The sequence below is a fragment of the Bos indicus genome, chromosome 11, assembly GCF_029378745.1.
Source record: "Bos indicus isolate NIAB-ARS_2022 breed Sahiwal x Tharparkar chromosome 11, NIAB-ARS_B.indTharparkar_mat_pri_1.0, whole genome shotgun sequence".
In the NCBI taxonomy this organism is placed as follows: Eukaryota; Metazoa; Chordata; class Mammalia; order Artiodactyla; family Bovidae; genus Bos; species Bos indicus.
In genome coordinates, this window is record NC_091770.1 from 70935597 (window position 1) to 70948565 (window position 12969).

Genomic DNA, 12969 nt, shown 5'->3' on the forward strand with positions numbered 1-12969 from the left:
GAGCAGTGAACACAGCACCTCTCCCCTCTGGGTGGGTTGGGGTGGGGGGTGAAGGGGTGATGCCTCCTCTGAGAGTTGAGAGGACGGGTTTCTTCCAGCTTCCCTTCTGAGTTCTCACTGCCCTCCCCTGATGTTGGTTTACCTGGACACACATTTCAGGGGCTGTGATCTGCCTTTAGGAAGTGGCCTTGCTCGCAGCAAACACCCGATTTCCCAATCCTTGCTTCGGGAGTAAAGAGGAGGGTGGGGAGGGAAAAGGGGCACAGGGTCACCTGGAAGTTCCAGTTCACCGTCTTCAATTCTTGCATCTCTGGCAAGTTCTCCTGGGAGCCTTGTAGGCAGGTGCAGTTGCTCCTGTGTGGTGAGGAGTCCTGAGGCTCAGGGCCTCTCAGAGGCTACTCCAACCCCCTTCCATACACACAGGTGCCCCCACAACACAGACTTGCTGCCTCTGGGGCCCGGGTCAGAGAAGCATGACTCAGAGACATGCGATCCAGCAGGTGCTTATTAGGAGAGAAGGCAGAAGGGCTGGCAACAGTGCCTGGGGCTCCTGCGGACAGGCTGTCCGTTTCCTTGGCCACCTATTTCCTTCCCTAGCCTGTGGCTCCTGGAGTTTCTCCAGAGGGGCTGGGGTTTTGGGAAGACTCCCAAAGTGGCCCAGCCTTTCTTCCTCATGTTCCTGAGGCCTCCCTTCCCTACCTTCAGCTGCTGAGGACTCTCCTGCAGGAAGACGCTCTTGGGCAGCACTGGCTGCTCCAGGCAGGGACCAGGTTCCAGGCAAGATTGGAACCAGCTGGTCACCTTCCCAGCAAATCCATTTGACTCCAGATAAGGCTTCTTAGCCACCCTGTAGAATCTCCTCCCCCATAAAAACCGTCACAGGAACTCTGGGCAACCTTCTGGCCTTAAAGAGGGCAACTTCCTGCAGGGTCAGGGATGAGCTTTAACAAATTCCAGGCCAACAGAGATTCTTGCAGGACATCACTTAGCTCTAAGCCTGGCTTTCAAGGCCAGTCCTAAGAAGCACATTATAGCTACTATTTCCTGAGCGCCTGCCCAAGGGGGACCATGCACTTTACATGTGTTTCCCCTAGATGTCACCTCTACTTCCCCGGGAGATTTTTACATGTGAGTAACAGGCCCAGAGAGGTGGTGTGGTTTGTACAACGTTCCACAGCTTCTAAACGGCAGCGCCAGGACGTGAGGCCCAGTAGAGCTGTCTCGAAAGCTTGTTGCCTCGTGCCACCTCTCAAACAGGGAACAACTTGCTGAAGTTGGGGTTTGGCACCACAGAAATTCTGGAGCCCTCACAGATCATTTCCAGAAAGGCAAAGTGAGGTCCAGAGAACTGAAGCAACTTGCATAGAGTAGGCATTCAATAAGGTAGCAACACTTGAAAATGGTTTTCCAAGCCCCTGGCTAATTGTTGATGTTTGCCCCTTGGACAGGATTGTCCAGCTCTGCCAGTCTCGGTCTCACCCGCTGGTATCTGAGCCCCATTTCCCTAGATGCCCTTGCCTCAGGACCATGTCCGTCTACTTACTGGGCTGGCAGTGGCATGACACATTTTCCATCTTGACCCTGGTGCAGGTCAGCCAGCTCCATGACCTCTACCACGTTGATGAAAGCCCGTGGAAGCTGTGGAGAGCAGAGGGGGTGGGCTTCAGTAGTCCGCAAGCACTTGGGGAGCAGAGCTTACTGCTGGAAAGAGCTTGGGGGATTGTCTACAGTCTACTCCCCCCTCCCCAATTTTACCAATAAACTGAGGCCGAGAGAGGGAACGTGCCTTATATTATCTTGTGGAATGGTCTTTATTGGCCCTACTTTATAGATTAGGAAACTGAGACACAACTTGCCCAAAGTCACATGGCTAGGAAGCCACAGTGCCTGGCTACAAGTCAGGCCAGCTGGCTCCAGAAGCAGGCTCTTTGGCACCCAACCAAGGCAGTCAGATCCAGTTAGACTCCACCTCACAGAGAAGCTTGGCAGCTGCCTCCCTCCCATCCCATCCATCCAGGTACCTGCTCCTGGGGGACTCTGCAGTGTGTATCTCACTGAACACAAGTCTTCTAGCTGCGCTCAGGGAGCGACCCCTGGTGAGCCAGCAGACAGCCTGGTTGCTGGCAGGAAATAGGACCCGAGAACATGCCGCTGTGCCTCCCTACCTGCTCGTAGAGGATGTCCAGGGCCTGTCGGATGTACTTAACATACTCCTCAGCAGAGCGGGCCTCCTGTGAAGAAGGAAGGGGCTCTGCTCAGCTCCTGGGAGGAGGGGGAGAAGTTGGCCTGATGCCCAGCACAGGAAGGTCCTGTACCAGATGGGAAGCCCAACCCTTGTTGCTGATGGATACAGTCTCTGGTAAGAAGTCACTCCTTGGGGACTTCTCTGGTAGTCAGTGGATGCCAATGCAGGGAATGTGGATTTGATTTCTGGTTGGGGAACTAAGCCCACATGCTGCAACTAGAAAGAAACCCATGCCCGGCAACTATAGAGCCGGCATGCTGCAACCAGAGAAGCTTGCAATGAAGAGCCTACATACCATGACAAGGACCCAGCAAGGCCGAAAAAAAGAAAAAGAAAAGTCATCCCTTGATGCCTACTAGGTACCATTAATGGCTCCCACACCCCACCTCCATGGTATCTCTAACCCAGATCCTAACAGTGCTGGCCCCCCTGCCACTGCCTCCCCATCATGTCTACCCTTATAACTCAGCTTGCGGGCCTCCTCTCCTGGCCCCTCTCCCAACTGGAGGCTGATTTAGCCCCTTCCAAAAACATGGCCTGAATCCTGGTGGTGGCCCCAAGTCATTTGCACAAAACGCTGCTCTTAGGAAAGTAAACCTGACTTTGCATGAAGACAGGTCTTCTGGGGTCACTTCTGGCTCCCTGGACCCCACAGAGTGCAGGGCACAATGACATTTAAAATCCCACGGGGTTGGATCACTTCTGCCTCTAGTCTGGGCAGTGAGGAAGAGAGGTCCCTGTGTGGGGGAGGCTGGTTCTCATCTAGAATTTGGGGACTGTCTCTCTCAGCCACAAGGAATGATAAATGCCTTCTCCCTGCTGCCTGTGACTGTCAAACATTCTAGCACAACCTCTGAGTTACGGCAGCTGCTTTTTTTTTTTTTTTTTTTCCTGGCCAAATAAAATATAGCACATCCTCAACTTAGAACAAGATGAATTCCAAAAGTTATTACCTCCCAAAGTTTGTACGTCTGGATGTATTTCCCCATAGAAACAAGGTTGGGAGTGGGTTGGGTTCACAGGCTGGCTGAAGGTGATGAACACATTTTTGTCCCTGAAGGGCAGTGAGCCATGGATCAGGATTGGTTCAGCTGTATCAACCATATTTATGACATTGTTTCAGCCTCCCCCTGCAACCTCCCCACCCTGAAGAAACACCGAAAAAATGGGCAGAGACTCCAGACAGGTGAGGGGGCTCCCTGGTTATCCACTGGCTACCAGAGAACAGTATTTAAGGGTGCAAGAGAGACCACCTCAGTAGTGCCTGAGAGTGGGGACGTCCAGACACATCTGGAATCAAGGAACCAATGCAGCAGCCACTCAGTAGTGGGGATGGCTGGCGTGTGTGAGCCGGGCTCTCTGGGCAGACTCAGGTGCCTGGGAGGGCTGGCCTGGGTGCCTCCCATGGGGGACATCCCAGCCTGGGTACAGACAGTGGCCTTGGCCATCAGATCCATCTCCCAGGGGGCCAGTCAGGGGCCTACCTCATTGTCACAGTAATGGCACAAGTCGTTACTCCCAATGAAGAGCGTGATCAGCTTCCAGTCTTTCTGTAGGTTGATTTTCTGAGGGGACAGAAGAGCCCACTTAGGCCTTGGTGGGGGGCGGGGGGCACATGCATGTGCTAGACACCCCTTCCCCCCAGTGCCTTTCATCCTCTACATCACAGTGGAGAGAAGAAGTCAAGTGGAGTTCCCTCGCCCTCACTTTGGTGCTGGGCAAGGGGGTGTGTGTGTGTGTGTGTGCGTGTGTGTGTGTGTGTGTGCGTGCGTGTGTGTGTGTGTGCGTGCGTGCGTGCGTGCGTGTGCGCGCGCGTGCGCGTGCGCGTGCGCGTGCGCGTGTGCATGCGTGCGTGCGTGTGTGCGTGCGTGCGTGTGCGCGCGCGCGCGTGCGTGCGCGCGCTCAGTACAGAGAACTTTTTTCCCTTTGAGATCTTAAGAAAGCTGAAGTCCAGTTGGAGGTGGCTTGTATTAACATACTACTAAAGAGCCGACTCATTGGAAAAGACCTTGATGCTGGGAAAGATTGAGAGCATGAGGAAAAGCAGGCAACAGAGGAGGAGATGGTTGGATGGCATCACTGACTCAATGGACATGAGTTTGAGCAAACTCAGGGAGACAGTGAAGGACAGGGAAGCCTCGTCATGCTGCGGTCCGTGGGGTTGCAAAGAGTCGGACACGACTTAGCAACCAAACAACAATAAAATGTGATCCAAAGGCCTTCAAAGGAGCCCAGGGCAAAAGACACATCTAGAAGCAAGAGCCCAGAGCTGCCTGGGTCTAGGGAAGGGGACCGGTTGGACAGAGAGGTGAGGAGGGGGCTTGGAGAGGTTCTAGGGAGCCTGCTTTCCACTCAGCAGCCCCATAGTAGGAGTGCTGCCAGGCAGTGAATTCCAAGGCATAAACCCAGAGCATTGAAAAAAGTGCTGGTGAGGAGGTTTAGAGGGGCCGGGGAAGAGGGAAGGAGGAAGGACTGGAATGGAAGACTATTTTTAGAAGCCAAAGTTTACATAATAGGGTTTGGGAAGCCAGCTCTTGGGTGCAATGGAAAGCTGCCAAAGGCCGAGGCCTGCCACCTCCACCAGCCCTCTGCTCATCTCTCCTCCTGCAGCCGGCCTGGAGAGGAGGGTGCCTGGGGAAGGGGTGCAGCAGAGACGGCGTCTTGGTGGCAAGACCTACTCATCTGGTCCCTCGTAAAGACGAGCCAAGAGATTGAAGTGCAGAGGTGCAAAGGGGGCTCATTTAGGGCCACTCGCACCCACCCTAGTTAAAGACAGAGGGTGGCCAGGGGCCTGTACTCACAGGGCTGGTTTTCATTCGCTCCACGAGGTCCCGGGCCTGGGCTGGCATGTCCCTGGGCAGGGGAAAAGAGGGGAACATTAGAGCTGGTTCACGAGCAAGGGCTCAAGCTGCAGGATTTGGGCCTGGCGAGGAGATGTTTCAGGAAAAAAAAATGTTATATAAAGACCTATTCCTTCAGAAGGTATTGAAAGGCTTTCAATTCTCAAGAAATCTCAACCTATGAACAATCAAAGATTTGCTGTGGGTGTTGGAGCCCCAGTTGATCCTGACCCTGCCAGGGGGCTGACATGCATCTCACCACCCCCTTCTGCAGGCCTGGTCCTCTGAGGCCACTTCGGCCGCAGGGATAGTGGTGGTGGTGGGGAGGGGTGGGTTGGTGGGCAGGCAGTGGGGATCTGCTCAACCTTCCCGTCAGGGACGTTCCCTTATATTTCATCCAGCTCTTTTCATTGCAGGCTGAGCCTGTTCTGTTCTTATTTGGCTGCCTGTCTTAAAAATAACCTTTTGTATATTTGAAAAAAGCCATCACCCCAAATGATCCCTCAGCTTCCTCTTTTCCAAGCTTCATGACTCCTTCAACCTTTACCTCTTAAGTCCCAGTTTCTCTTCTTTTAATCCTTCTGTTTTTCTTCTCTATCATTCCTTTGGATTTCCAAACCATTCCCCATCTCCTCACTTTCCCCGCTGGTAACAAAACAGGATGAGGGAGACAAATACCGACAGGGCTAGGCTAGAACTCACTTCACCCCCTAGATGTGTGCCACGAATGCTTCTGGGTTAGAGAGAGGCGTGCCAACGGAACCCTACTCAGCAATCAAGGAGAACGAACTAGTGATACACATAACAACAGGGATGTATGTCAAAATAATTTTGCTGGGTGAAAGATGTTAGACAAGAAGAGAGTACACGGACTTCCCTGGTGGTCCAGCGGCTAAGATTCTGTGCTCCCAACGCAGGGGACCCGGGTTCGATCCCTGGTCAGGAAACTAGATCCTGCATGCCAGAACTAAGAGTTTGTACGCTGCAACTAATGATCCTGCCTGCTGCAATAAAGATCAAAGATCCCACGAGTCACAACCAAGACCTGGTGCAGCCAAATAAGTAAATACATATTTTTTTAAAAAGGGAAAAGAGTACATCATCCATGGCTCTGTTTCTATAAAATTTTAGAAAATTAAACCTAATCTATAGTGACAAGAAAGCAGGTCAGTGGTTACCTGGGTCCCAGGGAGTGAGTGGGGTAGAGACCGTAAGGGGCAGGAGGGAGGGACTGATTACAAAGCAGCACAGGGAAACTTTTGGAGGTGATGGATACATTCATTATTGATTGACGTAATGGTTTCATAGGTACATGCATATAACAAACTGATCAGATTGCACCCTTTTAATATGTGCAGTGTGAAAGTCACTCAATTGTGCCCTACTCTCTGTGACCCTATGGACTGTAGCCCATTAGGCTCCTCAATCCATGGGATTTTCCAGGCAAGAATACTGGAGTGGGTTGCCATTTCTTTCTCCAGGGGATCTTCCTGACCCGGGATTGAACCCATGCCTCCTGCATTGCAGGCAGACTCTACTGTCTGAGCCACCAGGGAACTGGTTCAGTGTACTTATGTCAATTACACCTCAATAAAGCAGTTATTTAAAACAGATATGTATAACAGAAGGGATACAGCAAATGGATGCTTCCATGGAAGAAGTCATAAAAGAAGGAACTGGTGCAGAATGGGTATTTTAAATCTTTGCATGTCCACATGCTGGGCATGTGGCCAAGCATACATGGTACCATTTCTGCCATGTTTCTCATTTATTCACTCAGGACCGTATCTCATATGCTATTGCTATCATGGATATGTCAGAAAGTCATAAAGAAAGCCTGGCTTGGTTAGAGGTGACCACAGAAGTCTCTGTAATCTTTTTACAGGTTTGAGATATGAACAGGGGTATCTGTGGGTGATAAGCCCTCCAGAACACTAGCGGAAGTCAGGAATGCCCTCTTTTCCCCTCTCCCTAGCCAAGTTCTTCCCACGCTTCAGGCTCAGAGCAAGCCCTACCTACCTCCCCGAGGAGCCTTCTCTCTGGGTTTGTTTACCCACATCTCCTCCATTTCCTTTTTCAGTCTTGGTGTGCAGAGCTATGCTTTGGGAGCTATGGGACCAGGGATCCCCTTCCAGCTCTGCCACCAATTTGCTGTGGAGCTCACCCAAGTTACAGAACCCTGCTAACCTTGAATTTTTTCATCTTTATACAAAGAGGCAGGACTAGATGTTTTCTGGGGTCCCTTCTGGGTCTGTACCTGTCTGTAACTAGACTGCCCAGTTCATATTTTACACTTTTCTGTTTTCTGAGTACAAAATCATTTCAAATCATTCCAAAGTACAAAATCATTTCAGTCTGCAACATTGCCATAAACAACACTCCCCTCTCCCCCCACCGCCCCCCTACCCCCGCCAAATTATTTCCTATTGGTTTAGGCTCCTTAACTAGACAGCAAGCTCTTTGTGGGCAGACAGTTCACTTTTTGATTTTTCTGTATCTTTTAGTAACCACCATGGGGCTCAGTCCTTCCCAGGTGCTCAGTGAATTCTTGCTTATTGATTGATAGAAAGTTTGATCTTAAATAAAACTTTGAAACAAAATACCCTAATGATGACCATTTTTTTTTGCATACATATTATAAACTAGGTGGGTTATTGGTCTCATTGAATCTTTGTGACAGCCAAGAGAAGTAGGTACTATTATTACCTCCATTTATAGATGAGGAAACTCAGGTTCAGAGATACCAAGTGACTTGCCCAAGGTCACAGAGCCAGCAATGGCTGGACATAGATGATCTAACTGGAGGTCTCATTATCCTGGTTGCTCTGCTGTGGCATTCATCTCTCTCTTTAGGTGAACTCATCCTTTTCCACACCATGCCACATGACACAGTGCAGATAAGGAAGGCTCACAGAACGGTGCTCCATTCTTGCTTACTTAAGCTGACTAATGGCTTGCTGTCCCTTCCCCTAACACGGGACCTCTGAGATCCTAACAAGAAGCTGCACGTGTCGGCCACTTCCCCCGCCACTCTTTGTTCTCATGGAGGCACCAAGTAGCAGTGAAATAGAAAAGGCAGTTTAAGAGAAGTGAAGCAAGAAAGGGGAAGGGGGGGCGAACGTCAACAGACTAAAGAACCCATTCCTGGTTAATGAAGCCTGAGCCCTATAATGATATTCCTAAAATCATAATGATCATAATAATAATAATGGCAATACCAGAAACTAGATGTTGATATTACAGCCCCAGGCAGCCCAATTTTTCACAGAAAAATAAGTTCTTCCTGCTTATGACGCTGAGGAACTGACATTGCTTCCTGTGGCTCAGAGACTCAAACCTAGCGAGCGTGGGGCCCTCCTTACCGTGTCTGAAAGGAATGCTGCCTGTAAACAGAGTGAGTCAAGCCGGTTCTGTCTCCCTGGTGATGTGACTGCAGCAACCCTTCTACAAAGCAAAGACCCAGCACACTCCGTGCAGAAAATCAATGAACTCCATCAGGCATTTCAACTTTAATTATCTGGATTGTTGTCAACCTCAGAAATCCAAGTGAAAACAAACAACTGCCTCGGTGTTTTAGGGGCTCTACCACCTAACTCCCTAGTGTCAAATACAGCCTTTTCAGAGTCCAGGACTAGAGGAGAGAAAGGAAGGGTGGCCCTCTGTGGGGTGTTCCTCTGCTCTGTGTTCCAGGGGTGCCAAGAGTCCCCCATGCATTCGACTCTGGCCTCCCCTGGGTAGGGAGGTCAGCTGAGGTCAGCAGGATGCATCCTGGGCCCCGGCCACCTGCCTGTCGTCCAGACACCCTCAAGTGCTTCCTCCCACTGCCCTGAAAGGTGTTAACAGTGCCGCAGGCAGAGCGAAGGCTCTGATTCAGCCTGGTTCATCCAGGTTTCTCTGGGCATTTGCTCTGATGACCCTGGGCTGTTCAGGAAGCGGTTTAAGCCTCTGGGTCCTCATGCTAATGCCCATCTCAAAGTGGGTGAGGATTTCAGGAGTTAATGCAGGTGAGGGGCAGCTCGGGGCTGGGTAGCAGAAGGATTCTGTCCACAGCCACTAGTGCTGCTCAGACACCACCCTTCTCTCCTCCCCGATCTCTCAGCCTTGCCCTCCTCTGCCTCCAGTACCCCCGTCTACTCACCGAGCCCTGGCCCCTTCTGTGGCTACATTCAGCCCTGCTGTCTCCTCTCGGGTGCCGGTGGAGAAGCCAAGGATGTTGGGGTTGAACTTCTTCAGAATGTCTTTGAAGGGGGAGATGGAAGAGTGCACAGGTGAGAGGGAGATGGATATACAATGTTGGGGCACAGGTGTGGACCGGATGCTCCTGGTCTTTTCAGGGTGGGCTGACTCCCCCTCCTTATAGATAACCTTCTCTTCCCTTGCTCAGGGAAGGGCCCTGGCCACCGCGAGGGGTTGTTATGGCCACAGTGATGGTGCTTCTCTGTGTTGCTACTTACTGGGAAGTGTGGTGTGGGTCCCTAAGTCGCCATCCCCTCCAATGCTGGGGAAGAGAAAGCACATTTGTTAAAATCATCGGTCATCATGTTTCTGAGTCAGAACCAGAGAGGCTGCCCCAGGGCAGGATTCCCATCCCCCTTAGGACTAGCATGAGCATCAGGGCATCCCCTTGCATCCCAGCGTTGGGCCATGGGTACCTGGCCTCATCTCTGACGAGTGATGGAGAAACATACCACCCATGCCTGTATGGGGAGCATCATCAGCAGAGATGAGAGAACACCCTCACCTCCAGGAGAGTCCTCTCCAGGATGTGGGGAGGTCACTGGAGTTGCTGGGTCGGGCTCCTACTGCTGTCTGAAAAAGGCAAAGAGAAGGCTGTAGAGCTGGGCTGGGTCCGGGGCAGGCTGGGGGCACTGGGGAGAGCCCCTCTGGCCCTGGTGTAGCAGCTGGGACCTGGATTTACCTTTTCTGAAAATGGTACCAGTTTTTCTCCAGGCTGCTTAATCTCTGAGTTGTCCTGACTCCCCAACCTTCCACACACCACCAGTAACCAAGTCATGGAAGAAGTAAGATTCTTCCTCCCCAACTTCTCTGGCTTCCAACCCTTTGTGTTCCCTCTGCCATACTCCCTGGTGAGACTCTCATCTCCTCGCCATGGACAGCTCTGGATCCATTTGGCCCCAGCCCCCAGCGTCTCTTCCCTTCTCACTCAGTTTCCCACCTGCTCCTCCAAGCACACCTGCTTCTTTACGCTTCCCCTGACTCTGACCCTTCACCAACATTCTGAGCTCACCACGACCTGGTTCCCTCTTTCCTTTCTTATTCACCCCCCTTTCCTGTCCACACACACCTTCAGGTCTAAACAAGTTGATCTGAAGCATGAGAGCTTTGGGGCAGCCTATTAACAGCCACTCCATCCCTTTCTGGAATACTAAACTTCCTCCTTTCTAGCCCTTACGTCTCCAGTTCATTCCCTAAGACCTTGGTCAGCTTCTACCTCCTCCATCAAGCTTTACCTAAAGGCCCTATTATTAAAAAAGAGAAATTCCTCTTTGAAACTTACTAAAGTAAGTGAACCAGGGAAATAATACAAGGATTTTTTAGTTAATAATTTACCCCTACTTTAATAAACTTGCCTCCTGCTGCAGGTTCCACATCCCTCCTCACCCCTTACCCACATATACACACCACCAGAGCCGATGAATGGTTAAGAGCCTGATGTGTATCCTTCCACAGCTTTCCCCATGTTTGTATGAAAATTAAGACGCACTCACACACATACAGGGAAGTTGTTTTTCTATAGACATGAATACCTGATTTCAAGAGTCCTATTTGTCACCTATCTGGATAGGTATCTCCTTCAGTGTAAGTTTTTTATTTCCCCAGCTGGACAAGTTTTAAGAGGGTTAAGACCACATCTCATACTTCTTTTCCCTCTGAAAAGCTAGCAGACTGTCTCACACATAGCAATAGCGAAATCTTGGGTTGGCCAATATAATTCCTTTAGTGAAACTATACTATGTGCAGGAATTGGGTCCCTTCTGCCCCCAAGAACACACTTTTGAATGGGTGGAGGGGAGCTGGGTGGTTTGTGGGTAGACCCACCACCCGAGGAGAGAGTGAGGGAGATGAGTTCCCTAGTGATGCCAGGCAGACTTAGATAAGTACCTTAGCACATACAGATGGAATGCCTGGGAACAGTGGGGAAGAAGGGATGGGATGGCTTCAATCTGGTGCTGGAGGGAAGCCTCATGGGAGGAGGTGGTGTTTGAGCAGGGGTGTGGAAGGGTGGAGGGCAGGGCTTCTAGATTGCCTGCTAATGTCTTGTGGCTGCCTGGCTGTGCTTCAGTGCCAGACACAGGTAGGTTCTCGACAGTGTCAGCTAGATGCTGAACGCAGAGCCAGTGTGGAAGAAGAGTTGATTCCTGGCTCAACTCCGTACTCACAGTCAGCGAGTCACCCAGGGCAGCCACCACTTTGATATCTGCTGGTCGGAGCTCATGGACTAAGGAGACAGGCAAAGAGATGGATGGTTGGTGGAGGTCTTCCTTTTAAACAGTTAACCTGACTAGAAGCCTGAGATTCCATTTTCATCCCATCCATCCCCATTACACTTATTTCCAGCCTAAGGCTTTAGAAAATTTGTCTCTTCCATGCATCCAGAGCCACCAAGGCACTGAAGGTAATGGGCTTGATGGCTTTTAGCCATCCGGAGAGGAGCCCAATTCATCCTTGAGGGGTCCAAGAAAGTTCCGGCTGTGGGGATCATAAGCACAGGCAGAGAGGACCCCCATCCCTGACTCTACCTACCTCACTAGGCAGGGAGGCCTGAGGAGTTGCCATTAGGAATAAGTTGAGATGAGAAGTGTGGTTTGAGGAGTACCTGGGAGCCCAGCAGTGCTGCAGGCCAGCTTGTCATGGGCTGCCCAGGATCAAGGTCTACAGTGCACAGAAATCAGCAAGGCCTGCCCAAGGCTCTAAGATGTGCTTGTAGGTTCTCCCAGCAACCTGACACTTAGCCCTTGACTGAAGGGGGTGATGACGTTTATACTCACCTGACGTGGGGACACTGTTGGAAGGATTCTGCTCCATACACAAGAAGTCACTCCCCCAGTTCTAAATCAACAAAAGCAAACACACAACAGCAGACACTCATGGTGCAGGAAGGTTAGCCCAAGAAGGGTTAGCTACAGAATTCTTCCCCCGCACACAGTTGTTCCCTGAACGTGGTGCCTTGATGAAAACCGGCATAGGCAGCTGAGGGACACTGGCATCCCGGATATAGGTCATTGACTCTTTCATGTTAAATCCAGGGAAGATCCCCTGGAGAAGCAAATGACAACCCCCTCCAGTATTCTTGCCTGAAGAATCCTACGAACAGAGGAGCCTGGTGAGCTACAGTCCATGGGGTCACAAAGAATCAAACGCTACTGAGCAACTAACACATTCACTTTCACTAATCTAGAATCTATCCTAAGATTCTCTATAGACACCAACATAAACACAAATGCCTCCTCAACCTTCGTCCAGTCTCCACCAAGAATTCCTTAGCTAAAACTATGTCACTGTAGAGGATCATGTGAGGCAAAGAGCTGTGGCTTGTGGATGGAGTGAGAGGGGAATCAAAGAGGAAAAGGGTGTTTGCCACCTCCCCATGCACAAAACAGTGCTTGGGCCTCGTCCCCAGAAACTCTGACTTTGTCTGGGGCGGCACCTGGATTCGATGCCTTTTAGTTGCTCTCCAGGTGATCATTGCATAGAGATTGCAAACTACTGTCTTAGGTCTCCTCGCCATAGGGCAACCACAGGGCTCCACATGGGTTTAGGTGGTGTTGCTTAACGTGAAACTAATGGACACTAATTACCATGCTAGGACCAAAACAATAATTACAATATTTTTAGGAAAGCAATGTGAAATTTTTACAAATG

At 50.8% G+C, this 12969-nt stretch overlaps 1 protein-coding gene and 1 non-coding gene across 2 annotated transcripts in view; one reads left to right on the forward strand and one right to left on the reverse strand.

Annotated features, from left to right (window-relative positions):
• PLB1 (phospholipase B1) overlaps positions 1 to 12969 on the reverse strand; it is a 97739-nt gene that overhangs the window by 10571 nt on the left and 74199 nt on the right. The window contains exons 40-49 of the mRNA XM_070798949.1: positions 12096 to 12156; positions 11487 to 11545; positions 9827 to 9894; positions 9540 to 9583; positions 9224 to 9323; positions 5047 to 5098; positions 3730 to 3810; positions 2166 to 2231; positions 1544 to 1638; positions 273 to 354 (exon numbers count right to left, since the gene is read on the reverse strand). Of these exons, the coding sequence (XP_070655050.1) occupies positions 273 to 354; positions 1544 to 1638; positions 2166 to 2231; positions 3730 to 3810; positions 5047 to 5098; positions 9224 to 9323; positions 9540 to 9583; positions 9827 to 9894; positions 11487 to 11545; positions 12096 to 12156 (708 nt within the window). The remainder of the gene's footprint in view (positions 1 to 272; positions 355 to 1543; positions 1639 to 2165; positions 2232 to 3729; positions 3811 to 5046; positions 5099 to 9223; positions 9324 to 9539; positions 9584 to 9826; positions 9895 to 11486; positions 11546 to 12095; positions 12157 to 12969) is intronic.
• Positions 5960 to 6032, forward strand: TRNAG-CCC (transfer RNA glycine (anticodon CCC)). The gene has a single exon. It is a non-coding gene; the product is annotated as a tRNA-Gly (tRNA).